Source organism: Trachemys scripta, chromosome 9, assembly GCF_013100865.1.
Source record: "Trachemys scripta elegans isolate TJP31775 chromosome 9, CAS_Tse_1.0, whole genome shotgun sequence".
Lineage (NCBI taxonomy): Eukaryota > Metazoa > Chordata > Testudines > Emydidae > Trachemys > Trachemys scripta.
This window is the reverse complement of record NC_048306.1, coordinates 36,161,012-36,177,214: the sequence shown is the minus strand read 5'-3', so window position 1 is coordinate 36,177,214 and position 16,203 is coordinate 36,161,012. Positions and strand designations below refer to the sequence as shown.

The 16,203-nt window shown below is 38.8% G+C and overlaps 1 protein-coding gene across 5 annotated transcripts in view; it reads right to left on the bottom strand.

Annotated features, from left to right (window-relative positions):
* Positions 1–16,203, bottom strand: part of DIAPH2 (diaphanous related formin 2) — an 874,039-nt gene that overhangs the window by 625,519 nt on the left and 232,317 nt on the right. For all 5 annotated transcript variants that reach the window (XM_034781186.1, XM_034781187.1, XM_034781188.1 and 2 more), the window contains one exon: positions 12,891–13,005. In XM_034781186.1, coding sequence (XP_034637077.1) covers positions 12,891–13,005 — 115 coding nt within the window. The remainder of the gene's footprint in view (positions 1–12,890; positions 13,006–16,203) is intronic.

Below are 16,203 nucleotides of genomic sequence, written 5' to 3'. Positions count from 1 at the left end.
GGGCTGGGCCGCGGGGCCGGGAGCCCGGGGGGGTGTGCGCTGGACCACGGGGCCGGGAGCCAGTCCGGGGTCGCGGGGCCGGGGGATGCGCCGGGCCGCCGGGGGCCGGCAGTGCTGGGCGGGCCGGGGGTGGTCAGCCGGGGCCGGCACCCCAGGGCCCGAGCCGACCCAGGCTGGAGCCGCCGGGGGGGCCAGCCTGGGCCGCACCTCCTCCCCCCACACCCCCCCTTACCTGCTTCAGGCTTCCCGCGAATTAAATGTTCGCGGGAAGCAGGGGAGGGGGCGGAGTTGGGGCGGGGGCGGGGCTGGGGCCCCGTGGAGTGTCCTCCATTTGGAGGCACAAAATATGGTAACCCTACTTCATACCTTTCCTCCTTCAAATCTCACAGCATGACACATACACAATCCAAATGTGTGATACAAGATCAAAGTGAGCAACACCTGTGTTTTGTCACATAATGTGGTATAATGGCCAGATAATGGTCTTTTTAACTATAAAACCTGTGTTGAAGGAAGTTCTCTACCTGAATGAATTAAACCAGTTTAAATAAGTAGAACTAAACAAATTCGATTACACGCAATCATAATGACCTGCTAGATTACTGACAGGGTTTGTACCCTGGACCCTTAGATCCCAAGCACAGACCTCTACCATTTCGTCAAGAGGAATAAGGTATCTTCTGTGGACCAGCTACTAGAAGGGGACTTGGCACATACTTTGCCAGTAGTTTACACAACTATTTCCTGGACAGCAATAGAAAGTTGTAGATCAGGACTCTGGAGACTATTCCTTCATCCAGAAGGAATGTTTGGCGGATAGTGCTTAGGACACACACATTTTTGAGCACCTATTCTGAGACACAGCATGCCTCTGTGGATAAGACTTGGGTCCAGCATATTGGTGACACGTGTTCTATTTGCAGGTCAGGTCTTCTAGTTTGACACTGTGTAACTTTTCAGTTAACTTAACAGTAAGATAGAGGGCAACAATATGCCTATCTTCTAGGGTAGAATTTGAAGCTTTTTCAATAAGGGACCTGAAGCATCACAGAAATAAGAACACTCAGAGGTCAAAAAAGTCTCAAATATAGGTTATCTGTTTGTTTGAAGATACCTATGCATTTACTGTGAACTTTGAGCACAGTCCTGGAGCCTTAAAATTTTATCTGTCCCCAGGACAGGAATGTCTTCACAGGGGCCCAATAAATTCATCTAATCAAGTAAATGAAATAAGCATGCTTAGTCAAGTTTTCACATCTTTAAGCAGACAGAGAAAAGTCAATTCTGTGAAGCTCCAAGAACTCAGCCTACATGTAGTCCTCAACATACTGTGGCAAGACACTTATTTGTCTCACCAGACTTAGCACTTCCCCCTCTGGCAGTGGCAGGTAAATCAGCTCCACACTGGGCAGTGTTTGTCTACCCCCTCCTGCCCCTGTGCTTATTTGGCCGTATTTTCAGGGTAGGCCTCAGGGTCAGCCTAAGGGGTGATCCTCCACCAAACAAAAAGGGAAGTTTCATAAACACAAAACAAAGGGGGATACCTTTTCCTGCCCCTCACTTGGGCAGGTTGTTGTCCTGTTGTTTGCCCTGAGGTATCAGGCCTTCCCCTAGCAGACATTCAGTTTTGGCCATTTCCCCTATGGGAAGGAGTGCAGAAGAAGCAGCTTATTTCTCTGCTGCCACTAGCCTGGCAGCAGCTTGTCTCTCTCTTCCCCCCTTTCTCTCACCAGAGCAGGAGTTTTTTAAAGGTTTCAGGCAGCCATTAATTGGATTCAGGTGTCCCTAACTGACCTGAGGTAATGCCTTCTCAGCTGGTAGAAAAAAAGGGCCTTTAACATTCTAGGGCTAACATATCTGCCTTCCAGTACCCACTTGCATCCCCTTCTGATTCCCTACTTTTGACCCTCTGATCTTCATACCTATCATGGTTTTTTCTGTTGTCCCCGTAATTATTTGAATCCCAGGCTCAGTGGATCCTCCCCATAGACTGGGGGAGGGTCCTTTAACCGTGGGTGGGCTAGCACCCACCTACCTCCCCAGAACCCAATACTACCCACTTGCAGCCATCTGGCCAACATTGTCACAATACAGATTCTCAACATACAGATGGCTGAACTGTTAACAAGAGATTTGTTGACATCAGAGTAGAACTAGGAATATTTATGGTCTTCTACATCTTATTTCCATACTCATGTAAATATTCAAATACATGATGCAATAATGTTTTCCCAAGTAACTTAGATAATTTACCCCACTTCTCCAGAGAGAAGTTGAATATGTTTCAATCTCAGCATGTGTCACATAAAGGAAACCCTATCAGCAGCATTGAGAAAGTTATGGCCTCAGACTTCTCACTAGAAAAATCTTATAATAAAATGTATATATAATTTATCCCTTTGGAACAAAATGGCAAAAATTCCTTAAAGAAAACAAAGCATGACAGCAGAGTGAAACACTGTGAATGTGTGTCATTTTTGCCAAAACTTTCGGTTAAAAAAAGTGTCAACGTTCTGAAAAAATAATTTTTGAAACAAAAAGCTGTGATTTTTTGTTTTAAAATATCTTTACATTTTCTTTAAAACAATCAAAAATGCTTAAATTCAAATAGAAATGTTTCACTTAGGGTCTAACAAAATGTTTCAGAAAACCCCCAAAAGATGTTTCAGACTGTGGTTTGCTGAAAATTTAGAAAGAATTAATTTTCAGTTGACCTGAAACAAAATTTCATTTCAATTCTTCAGAATTGCCAGTGAACAGAAAAATCCATTATTCACACAACTCCACAGGGGTGTGCAATTCTTCATATCAATAGCTCACATCATAAAATAATACACAAAATAAATAGTTTAACTTGATAGATGCAAAATGAGTTAAACTAGGTAAAAAGTGTCATTACAGCCACTGGCCAGAAACACACAGATGTTGGCCAATGACATTTTTAGCACAGACTGATTACCTAAATTTATTTAATAAAAGACAACTACTCAGAAAAAGATATCCTATACACACCTGCCTACAAAATCAACCAAGGCATGAGTACAATGGTTGAAATAAAACCCTTTCTACATGAGGGACCAGTTGCATACTGCTACTTCTATGGTGTATGACTACATCCATGGTGTTAGATGCCAAATTTGTCTCTTCACCTGGATCACCTGGATTGATCGGTCTTCAGCTGTCGTTAAGGCTGTGCTGATCACAACATGTCCGCCATTCTTCTCGCATTCTTGCCTTTCTTCTCCAAGTCCATCTGAAATGTTTTACAATGTCATCTTCCCATATTCTTGGAGGCCGACCAGGTGGTCTTTTCTGTTCTCGCGGGTACCACTCAGTAATGATTGCGGTCCACCTACTATCCGTGAACCATGCTATGTGGCCCGCCCATTGTATCTTATTATATCTGCTTTCCACAACAATATCTTTCACATTGCTGCGTTCTCTAATCATTTCATTTGGGATACGATCCAGGAGGGACATTCCCAACATAGCTCGTTCCATTGCACTTTCAGCTACCGACAGCCGCTGTTCTTCTCTCTTTGTCAGTGCCCATGTTTCTCTGCCATACAGCATGGCTGGCAGCACTGTTGAAATGAAGATATTTGTACATGTGGTCTTGTCGATTTTTCCTTTGAGGATGTCCTTGATGGAATTAAATGCACACCATCCTGCCCGAATCCTTCACGAGAGTTCTCCGTTCATGTCTTGGCGCATATTAACTTCTGGGCCCAAATATATGTACTGTTCCACTTCTTCAATTTCTTCTCCTGTTACTGTTATTGGGGCTTTGCGTAAGATGTCTTATCACATGTATTTTGTTTTGCAACGGTTCATTGTCAGACCGACCTGAATGCTTTTCTTGTCGAGTCTTCGTAGCATGCTCTGCAGTTGGTTGGTGCTTTCGGCAATTAGTACGATGTCGTCCGCGAATCTGAGATGAGATAATCATTCTCCATTTATATTAACACCACTCCTCCAATTGATCTTGTTCATAACCATTTCAAGGCAGGCGGTAAATAGTTTCAGTGAAATCGTATCTCCTTGCTTTATGCCTTTCTCGATTGGAATGTGGAGGGGAGTTTTGAGGAGAGTAATGTCTGTTGTACATCCAGTATTCACTTCCTTCAACAAACTGATGTACTGCATGTTAATGCCCTGCTCTACGAGCGCCTTTAATATTGCGTTGAACTAGACGCTATTGAAGGCCTTTTCATAGTCGAAGAAAGCAATGCACAGCGGGAGTTTGTATTGCCTCGCTCTTTCTAGGAGCTGGCTAAAAGGTAAATATATGGTCGATCGTGCTGAAATTTCTTCGAAACCCTGCCGGCTCTCTCAGCTGTTCATTCAGACTCTGAGAGTTGATTTGTTATCACTTTTGTAAAGAGTTTACAGATATGAGAGAGCAGGCATATAGGGCGATAGTTCTTAAGATTGTCTCGATCCCCCTTCTTGTTCAGCAAGATGGTATTCGATGCCTTCCAGCTTGATCGTATTTTTCCTTCTTCGAGATATCGACTGAATCTTAAAGCGAGGGCCTTCCAAAGTTTTTCGCCTCCTGCGGAAATTATTTCTGACGTTATTCCATCTTTGCCTGGAGCTTTGGACTTCGCTGACGATTATTGGGGGGGACACACTCTTCTGACACTTGGAGCGTTGGGAGAGGGACGTTGATTCTTGATTTGAACAGTTCTGTATAGAAGTCCTTGCAGACCTCCTCCATCCCTGCTCTGTCAATTACTGTCTCTATTGCACAAGATATAAGAGACAAACCGCTACAAAATCCTACCTCAGCACCTCATAGTGGTGTAGCGGTGCCCCTGGCCGTCTGACAACTGTGGTAGTGGGGCATATGCCCTGGTAGGTGTAACCATGCTATAAAGGTGTCGGACTATCCAATCCAAGGAGGGGGATTGCTCTATCAGAGGAAAGAGCGTTTTTCCTTCTCCTTAGAGGTTGAAGGCTAGCAAAGTTTGAGGAGGTACGTATGCCTGCCCGCCTAGCCAGTGGGATGGCTTAAAGTTAACGGCTAAAACAACACAAGTAAATGGATCTTAGTTCCCTGCATGTCATCAAACCGTTCTTCAGTGGTGGAGTGAAAATTGAACGACGAGAGGTTGCTAAAAAATGTCAGGTACTAGGACAACATGGAAAAGGACAACGCTCGCTGTGTGTACTTACAATTGTAGGTCGCTGGCAAGAGAGGAAACGTTAAACCATCTGATGGAGGAGAAGAAAAGGATAAGATGTGATATACTCGGTATCTGCGAAACCCAACAAAAGAAGGAGTTGGAAGTCAACTGGAAGGATGGAAGCACTGTGAGGCGTGGAAAGGGAGATGGCGTTAGAAACGTTGGAGGAGTCAGATTTATCGTAAGGATTGGGTTTCAAAAGTAATAATAATGCCAGCTAATATCATCACGTATTGGTGTGCTGCATCTTCAGATGGAGTCAAAAGCTATACTCAAGGTCATCCAGGCCTATGCTCCCACAAGTGCAAGTGAGGATGAAGAAGTGGAAGAATTCTACCAAGAGCTTGAAAGAGCCCTCACGCAAAAGTCCATTTACACTGTCACGATGGGAGATTTCAACACTAAGGTTGGGCGAGGGAAAGCTGGCACAAAGTTCATAGGGGACATATGGCAGCGGCGAAAGAAATGAAAGGGGAGAAAGGCTGGTAACGATGGCAGAAATGAAAGACATGTACATGGCAAACACCTGGTACAAAAAGAAGATTGCAAAAAGGTGGACATGGATTGCGCCAAACACAAAGAGTAAGAATGAAATCGACTATATTTTAGTCATTAAAAGGCACATCGTTCAAGACTTCTCTGCAGTGCAGCCCTTCAACACTGGCAGTGACTATCGCCTGCTTAGAGCGAAGTTGATTTTCGACAACATAGTGGAAAAGAAAGCTTTACAGATGGCAAACAGGAAACAGTGCCCAAAAACAATCAATGAAGCAAAGCTGAAGAAAGCGATTTCTGGGTTTGACTGGAGCCAGACGGAAAAGTGTGACAAGGACTATAGTATCTTTGCTGACAAGCTGAGATGTTTCATAAAAGCAGCTGAAATTGAAAAGATGAAGAAGGCAAAGGGGAGAATCTCGAACGAAACAAAAAGCTTTTTAGAGAAGCGGAGAAATATGAAAAGGAGCTCGGATAACAACCTGGAGTACTCCATTCTGTGCAAGCTTATATGGCAAAAACTGAAGGACGACTTTGAGAACTTCCGGAAAGAAAAGCTCCTTAAAACAGCTGAATCACGCAAGAGCCTCAGGACGTACAAGCGGGAATTGGTGCAGTATAGCTTGAGCGTAACAGCATTGAAGAACAAGGACGGAGAGACAGTAATTGACTCTTGTGAAATATAATTTTCACTCCAAAAAACTATTTATGCTTCACTTTTCCTGAGTTAGGCCCTACAAATCTATTTTACGCAGTTTCTGTAGAACTGTGTAATAAGTGTATGGTAACCATATTATACCTACTCAGAAGTGAAGTTTAAAATCAGCAGAATATTCTTCAAAAAGAGCAAGCCACAAGGCAAAATAATTTGTTTTCAAATTGTAAATTCTATTTAGCTTTTACCATAAGCCTAACACAAATTTAAACAAAACTATCTGCAGACATTATTAAAGCCTTTGTGGAATAGAGTTGGTTGGGAGTTTTCCAACTAAATGATTTTCTTCAGAAAATGCCAGATCACTGAAATTAAAACAGGAACCTCCCAGTTTCAACTAAGTTTACACTGGAAGAGACTTATGCCAGCATAGCCAATAGCCTGGTCGTTAGGGCACTCACTTGATATATGGGAAACTGAGATTCAAGTCCCTAGTCTGAATCAGACTGAGCAGGGATTTGAAGCTTGGTCTTGAATATCCCAGGTGGGATTATTCTGCATTGAAATTATTGCCTCATCCCCCTGCCCCGCCCTTTTCCCCACACAAAATAATTCTGAAGGTCTCAGTTTTATTCTGATATGGAACAGAAAATTATTTGAAATCGCAATTTTTGCTAGGTGGAAAAATGTTTCCCGCCCAGCTCTAGTGGGGAGAAAATATAAACAGCAACTCACAAAAATTAATAAAAAACAGGCTCATTTTCTAAAGTCCAGACTACACTGTGTACTACCCTTTTGATCAGAAGAGTATTATGAAGATTAGTTCACCCTTATTCTTTAATACACCATTAATACAATAACTGTCTGTTCAAAAACCAAAGCTGTTTGTACAAATTTTAGCATCCTGTTATGAACAGGGGAGTATAACAACTGTACAACTATCTGCCTTATTTTGAATTGAAAATACAACACATTTTTGTTCCTGACTGTAGCACTTCTAGTATTATTTTAAATTTACTTTAGCGTTTGTTGTTAATAATCTATTTTAAGCATTGCTAAACTGCCTCACTTACATTATAAAGTATTTCATACTCTTTCTCCAGTAATTTGTTCCATTGTATTCTAGGATTTGCCATAACTGGTTACTTATCACACACCTACAGGAAAAATGCATTAACAATTGCATAGGTAAAGTAACATGTAGCTGAAATTCAATTTTTATATAAAGGACGAATCCTCAAGTCTTCACTCATACCTGACTCAAGCAAAGCTCTTAATGAAGTAAATGGGAGATGTGTCTGATCAAGGACCAAGTAACAAGTCAACAGAGACTTTAGCTAAACCTTTCAAAAGCACCTCAGTCCCATATAAGCTGAAATCCTAATGGACTTTCAATGGGAGTTAGGGCCTAAGTCACTTAGGCACTTTTGAAAATTTTACCCTTCATGATTTGGCCTATAATTAAGGCTGACTTACATTACACTCAAGTTGCTTAAAGTTTAATATTAAGCAGAGTTGTTCCTCTATTAAAATGTTGACGTTTGTCAAACATTATCAGCACTGTTAAGGGATGCTTACCATTGACATCTTGTACTATTATCTGTAAGATTTAAAAAGGTGCAGTCTTGTCTAATACCATGCAACAACTACTACTGACTTGTTAAAATGGTGAGCTCTGTACCTTTCCTGATCTCACTGAGTTCCACAGACTGACTTTTGAATTTTCCATACTTCTGGGAAAATCCGTCTTACTTAGATTGTTAGACGTATAAAAATAATAGCTCATCAGCCAAGCCTAAAGAGGACCAATTTCACATCTACAAAAGCAGTGGGAGGAACACTTGGAAAACAGCCAACAGTCATTACAGTAAAGCACATGAACACTTAAAGTCCAAGTATTTGATCCTGAAAATGGGTTTCTCAGGTGCAACTGCAAATAATTTTTCAGTAGCTATTATCGAGACATTGAGGCAAGCACTTGGAAGGCTAAAAGTACAGGAACAATCCTAAAGAAAGGAAAGAATATGATGACCAAAATCACCATGCAACTTCCGCAAACCCTGAGGAGCCTGTTCAGCCACTGCAGATTAAATATGGAGCAAATACCTTAGTTCTAGACTTCCACAGAAAAAAAAAAGGATAACACGTAAAGCACTTTGGCTCTCTGAAAGAAAGAAGTGTGTTCAGGTCTCTCCAACAGGAAGGTGGCATCTTATAAAAAACAATACTGGTAAAGGGATGGAGACACAGAATAAGGTTAAAAAGTACATTAAACCGCCATTGACTATGCCAAAACAGTTTTGTTTTGGTTGGTTGGTTTTCCTTAAGCATGGTTGATAAGGGCCCTCTATAATTCTCCAACTTTCACTACAGACACAGAGATTTCCAGTTCATTTTACCTTATGCTGATAAGCAACTTGTAATTCAAGAAGTAAATAGCAGAGCTAAAACCCCAGCTGCTGGTGCCATGGGCTGGAAAAATAAAGCCACTTCCCCAAGGAAAACTTGGGAGTTCTCTCTATCATTCTCTTTGACCATAAAATTCACAAGTAGAACAGCCTCTAGAGAAATATCTTTCCCCAAGGCACATTAAGTACAAATCCCTTTATGATTTGTTAATGCCATCTTACGTTCACCTGAAGAACTTATTTTAAAAGACAGACTTCTTCTTCCCTTTTATCACCATCATACCTAATATGATGAAAATGTCTCAGGAAAAAAAAGTATACTTTTTCTAGCTAATAAAAACAAAATATTAAAATAAAAATAGCTTAATAAGACTCCTGTTAGAAATTTTAAAGGAAAAAATATGGAAAATATCATCTAGCCAGAAACCAATAATTCTGAGATCCAATGACAAACAGAAAAAGAGCAGGGACATGGAAGACATGAGACTAAACACTTATTTCATAAACTAAAATCTGTCATACTGACATGAGAGTCTCCTTTTAGGGATAACTGAGTTCTGAGGTTTGAGAACTGCAAGTTACATAACATAGCACATCCTGCATTTATAAGAACCTGGATAAAGTTTTGTGAGAGTAAAAGAATTTGATCTGTAAAAAAAGGTCCCATTCAGAAATTGTCCATGTTGTGCCAATTACAATGACAAAGGTATTTTCTCCTCACTACTATCAGAACTTGAATCATGAACATGCTTTCCACTGGTAATACTGTCATCTCATTATTTCCTATCATCAACAGGAAAAGTCTATATTATCAATAGAGCTGGAGTAAGCAGTCTTAGCTTTTCCATCAGACAATGACTAACACTCCTAGAAAAATAGTTGCTAGTCTAAAAAATTAGAAAGAGAGCCTTAACTTCAATTAACTTGTAAATTTAAGTCTATTATACAGTTTTAATTCCCCAATACTTAATTTCACCTGCACAATTATACTAATATATTGATTATCTCACTTCACACCTTTTCATCTCTTCAATTATTGGAAAACATTGTCTCTTGTCAGGGTTAAATCTGACCAATTCTTCACAAACTATGTATCTTTTGCATTTCATGAAGCCCCTGGAGAACTCTAGAAGTTTGTATTAGTCATTACAGTTATTATATATTTGATGCTGTTACTTCACACAGTTAATATTAATGATTGTAACTATAATTTAACTACATTCCTATTATGGTTTCTAGTTAATATCAATTTTTTCCCTGATAATGAACAATGACCATCTCATAATCACACTCATGCTACATTAGGGTTCGAAGGGAAAACTTACTGTTAAAAATACCCTGTCTTATGATGAAACAGTGAGACCAACTTCCGCTACCCATATTTCACAGCTTTTAAGGATCAAGAGAATTTTTAAAAACAATAAAAACAGGGTCCTAACCTACAGAACAACAATGGTTATGGTTACAAAGTTCCTTCACTTAATACAGAAGTTTGTCCTGAATTTGGTGATTAATATATAATATTTTGCCCTTATTTAGTGCCTTTCACCTAATTATCTCTCAGAACTTTACAAAACATATGCTGTCCAGTTCTACAGGTATAATGCCATGTTTCCTTTTTCCAGGTGTATCTACACATACGTATTAATATATACACAGACGCACACCTACACACATTCTAGAACTGGAGATCTTACATGTAGGAGAAGTTTGTTTTAAGGTAACATAGGATTTGGGGTCAAGAGATCTACATACTATATTAGGCTCTGCCACAGAGCTTCTGTGTCACCACAGAACGCTAATAGAACTCTGTTTTCCTATCTGGAAAAAATGGGTATAATACCTACTTCAAAAGGGAATTGAGGAGTTTAGTTTAATTATGGTAAGGCACTTTGAGAGCTGCACTGTTATTATATAGTTGTATTCTTTTCTATTTAGGGATTGTCTACACATGGAATTATTCCAGAATAACTATTTGACTTTGACAGTGGATTAAGCTAAGCAAGCATATGGTACTCTATTCTGTAGAAAGTGCCCACTCGTGGGGACAAGATGGGTGAGATAGTAACTTTTATTGGACACACAGTGTTATTCAGGAATAGCTATTGTACTTTAAATTCTCACACTACCTTAATCCAAATTAACTTTCTTGTGTACACAAGCACTTAAGAAGTTTCAAAACACAATGGTTCTTGTTACTCTCGTTCAAAATGTGGTTAAGATATCAGAAGGCTCTCTTTTTACTCAAGTCAATAAAGAGTAGATTACACAGTATTTTTAAAGCAACACCTCTCCATCCCCTGGTAATTTCTAAAACATGTGGCAGCACACCAAACCCCTTTCATTCAGAGCCCAAGTTTCCTATTGTTAAAATACAATGCATAATTGTGAAATAATCCAACTCTCAGCATTAAATAGAAAAAGTAAGAGCAACTGCATGTATGTAAAATAAATAAAGACAAACATGTGCACTCTTTCAGGAAACACATTCTGTTTTGCAAGCATAAATCTAGATTGCTGTTTTGATCTTTAAATCATCTTTGCACAGTTGATCTATGAACACTTGATTATCTGACCTCCATTAATCTTCCAAAATTGTATGCTCCTACATTGCAACGTAGTCTAGCTACTTGACAAATAGGAAAAAGGGATTTGTAGCTACATGAATTTATTCTAGTACAAAATAGTACTTAGAACTATTTTGGACTATCATTTGTTGAATTGCCTCATTAACTCATAAATAAATTATTATTGAACCATACCTGAACAGTACTTGCACTTTATAAATGCCTGACATAGTAACTATTGACAAATGGCCCAAGCATTAAATAGTGATTGATTATTCATAATGAATAATAATGAACAGTCGTCTGTCTTGAGAAATTTCTGTCCAGATTCAGATGAGAGCATATAAAATTTATGTTTAAAACTGACAAAAAGCTGAATAAATTATAAAGAATCACATCCACAGTAAGCCATTCAATTGTCAGTCAACTACATCTCAGATTTTTTGAAATTGAAACACTGACATAAATTATTCCATATTGAGAAAGCAAGTATGTCCTTCAGAAATAAACTAATTAGTAGTCCTAAATGTTAGCAGAAATGAACTATTGAAACGCCACTTGCATCAATCTTATTTTGACTATATGGAAATCTCTGGCACAAAATTGCTTTTCTAGTGCATTGTTCTCTCTGCCAGGGTCAATCAACATATGCATTTCATTTGGTTTTCTAAAATGAGCCAAAAGAATGCTGAATATTATACAACGACATTATGCAAACAGTTTAAATAATACAAAACCAAACTCTGGGACAAATAGATACACAAAAGATAGAAAAGTCACATATATGCACATCACACCTTCTGGGTGAGGTGTTCTGTCCCATCTAGTGGCAACGAGAGAGAGAGAGAGAGAGACTGACTGATTATGAGTCTGCTCTACAACCTTAGCTAACAGCCAGTTGGCTTTTAGCTCGTGCAGTAGAGGCTCATGCATTTAGTTCTAGAGGCCCCAACTGGGGTCTGTCGGCATTACATGTACACACAAGTTTTCTAACTTTTGTGTATCTATATCTATGTACAGTTTACAAGAAGACAATTCTCGTTTCCCTCTAATTTTACAGATCTTGTAATGTTGGAAGATTATTCTAAAGTTGTATGTCATGAAAATTTCAACATTATAAAAAGCTGAATTCGGTATTTTCAAAATTCCAGGATAGTGAGTTCTCAGTTTAAAATCCTACTTAAACAACATCTTGTTTCAATTAGAACATTTCCTATATTGGTATGTATTAGAAAATGCAAATGTATCACAATTTTGAAAACAATGAATGACGACGATTCATGTGGTAAGTAGTGTACATTGTAATGTTTCTAAATGCAAAAAAAAAAATCAACTCCAAGAATAATGCAGTAAAGCAATCCATGCTCTATGTAACTAATAAAATGTACATGTTTTAAAATTTTATTTTATGTTACTATGGTAACAGCCTATAACCCAAATTCTTTAACATTCCTATCTATAATATGAATTGCAGTACTATTTTTTTTCCATTGAAAATATTTTCTTATACCACAGAGATTTATTAAAACCAAGTCACATATTTGAGTGCTTCAAATTAAGAAACAAGTATATTTACCTTTCATCTGTGTACCAAAGGTACGCACCAATTTCGCGAACAGTTCTGGATTTTCAAATTTATCCTCTCTAACTTTTAACCAAAAGCAGTTTTCCAATATGTCCTGGGGTTCAACCTGAAATAAAAAGCAAAATATTCATTCTTCAAGTTAATGACTACTCAGACTTCAAATATTCATTTTCAGACAATGGGTGATTTTCCTAATGTAGGACTTGGTTTAAACTTAGTAGATATTTAAAAAGCATTCCAACAAGAGAAAAAATGGTCACAACTTTCAAATGTATGCCACACTCCTGACATCTAACGCCATTTATAGGAACCTGAACAAGGGGTCTGCTTTTCAGAAGTGATGGGCACCACTGAAATCAATGGGACATAAAGGTATTAAGCACCTTTGAATTGCAAACTTTAAGGGCTTGTCTTCACAGTGTGTCAGCACACAGCAGTTGGGTGTCAAGTCCTGCAAAGTCACACAGGCCAGTTTGTGTGAACACGCTGGGGCAGACTAGAATTTACACCCAACTGCTTTGCACTAACACAGTGAAGACAAGCCCTAGGACAGAAGGAGACAAGAATAAGGCCTTGCCTACACATAAACTTGCTTAATATTTTTAAGGACTGATATCCTTTACCTTAAGAGACAATATATCTTTACTTGAAATAAATTTTTAAAAGTCATCTTTAAATTCAATGTCTTTTTACCTAGTGTTTAAACTATTTTCCATATTATAAACAGGAAACATTTAAATTCTAACACTTTTAAAAAAAAATTATGAATAAGTATTCCGATTTCATGAAGAAGTGAAATCAGTGTGACACCACTCAGTCACTATAAATTATCCAATGCTTTTTGTGTGCTTGTTTTTAATTTTAGGTGTAGTTAAAGGGTTAAGAGATGATAAATTATTTGTCTGGATAGTGGTATGTTCTTGACACTCCCCCCACAAAAAATCATCTGCAGAGCTTTCATTGTCTGTTCCTAACAGCAAAGGACATAATGATATTTAATTACAGCTTGTTTTTCAGCATCAGCTATCTCAACAAAATTTATTTTTAAAACATTCCTAATTGTCCACTTAAGTATACTTATATATTTTTTCCAAGTGAACAGTTATATCTTCTTCAATGCTAAAAACACCAAAAACAACCTCCTCCAAACCCGCCCACTTTCTCTCAAACGGATTTGGGTACCTATCAGTGGTGGATGATTAATTACATTGGAACTGCTAAAAAAGAACCTGAAAACTAGAAATTGTCCAGAAAATAAAGATCCATAGAAATACAGGAAGCTTTCTCAAACCCTCCTTACAGTGTGTCACACCTGCTTTGAAAGCATCATTATTAGATGTAAAAAAAGGATAGCCTAGCATTCATACCATTAAGACTTTTTACTGTTAGGAACAGACAATGGAAGCTACACAGATACCTTATTTATTTATAAATTAATTTATTTTGGGACTAGGATCAAGAATTTACCACTATCCAGGCAAATAATTTATCAACTCTCAATCCTTGTCCTAGCCCTAAGATTAAAAACAAGCATGAAAAAAGAACATGGTAGTTTACAGGGTCTATGGGTCCTACATTCCAATCTATTTTGATTACTGAGTGCATACATGGATAAATGTAAGGAGACAGTGATAGGAATTTCATCTTTGGCATTATTGAGCACAACTTTGTTGCAAAAATTAGAACTGCACCTTTCTCCAGCCATGCCAAAAGAAAGACAGAAAGCAATGGATGTGGTTTAATTAGGCTGCAACTTCATTCACCTAAAATATCTGGGAGTATCCACAAATTAATTGTACAGTGCAAGTCATCGTTTCCTTCATTGTTCACACTACTGGGGGAGGGGGGGCGGAAGGCTACAATCCTCTCTCGTGTAAGCACAAAGGGGGCAGAAAAGGAAGGGGATTGGTTCCCCACTGTACCAAACATTAGTAGCCCTGAACCCTCCCTTTCCTAGCTTCCATAACTGATGCTTTCCTCTAAATCCCATTCCTATTCATTTTATATGATCACCATACCCCATCCATAACAAGTACTTGCACTGGACATCGGCTATAAGATGGTGCTAGTTAGCTTGGCTTCCTAGCTTTACATACCCCACTGGGCTCCCACATATTTACCAATTCCTTCCCTAAGATCGGACAAAAAATATGCACTCCCCATAGCGAAAAAGTCTAACAGTTTGGGACATACTAACAGGAGTGGCATATGTAAGACAAGAGAGGTAACTGTCCTGCTCTACTCGGCACTGGTAAAGACTCAGATGGAGTAAAGTTTTGGGTGGCATACTAAGAGATATGTGGACAAACTGGAGTGAGTCCACAGGAGAACAACAAAAATTATAAAAGGCTTAAAAAACATGATATATGAGGAATAGTTTAAAAATATGGGTATGTTTAGTCTTGAAAAAAGAAGAATGATGGGGTGAGGGAACTGATTAGTCTTCAAAAAGGTAAGGGCTCTATAAAGAGAACTGTGAGCAATTTTGTTCTATGTTCACTGAATGCAGGACAAAAAGCCATCAGCTTAATCTGCAGCAAGGAAGATTTAGGTCAAATTTAGGCCCCCATTGGCCTGGAACGGCGAGTCGTGGGCAGTGGAAGCTGCTATCAGCCGAATCTGCAGACACGGCAGGTAAACAAACCGGCCTGGCCCACCAGGGGGTTTACCCTGTCAGGCCGCGTGCCAAAGGTTGCCAATCTCTGGTTTAAGCCTTAATCCATTTGCCTTCCACTCACACAGATCTCTTAAAAAAAGAAAATATTAGTCTTTTCTGGACGTTTTCTGTTTTGGTTCAGGACTGAGCTGCACCTTGAATGCCTAGCTTTAAGATGAGCCCAGCATATCAATTTGATACTTGTTTTCTTTCAGCCTTCTCCCCACAGCTCTGCCCCATGTCTTAATCAGTTGCTTGGCTAGATTATGAGAACAAGGAATCAGGAATGCAGGAGCTGTCACACCAGAAAAGAAAACTATCTGGTACAGGTGCACAAAATAATTTAAAAATATAAAGAATGGCTATATTGCACTATTTGTCCTTTGTAATAATACAAGAACAAGCGGGCAACTCAACGCTAAGTCCACAACTTAAAAATAGATAACATACAATACATTTCTTAAACAGTATAAAGGAACAGCAACCCACAAGAATTCATGCTGTAAATAAGACAGAGCTCAGCGAAAAATAAATTAGACATTTGTATATTTATAAGAATAGCATTTAACATTAACAATGGCTATTGAGGAGGGGTGGGAGATGTTCTAAAAGATAATTTGTGTAACTGGTTAATGATAACTTAATGAA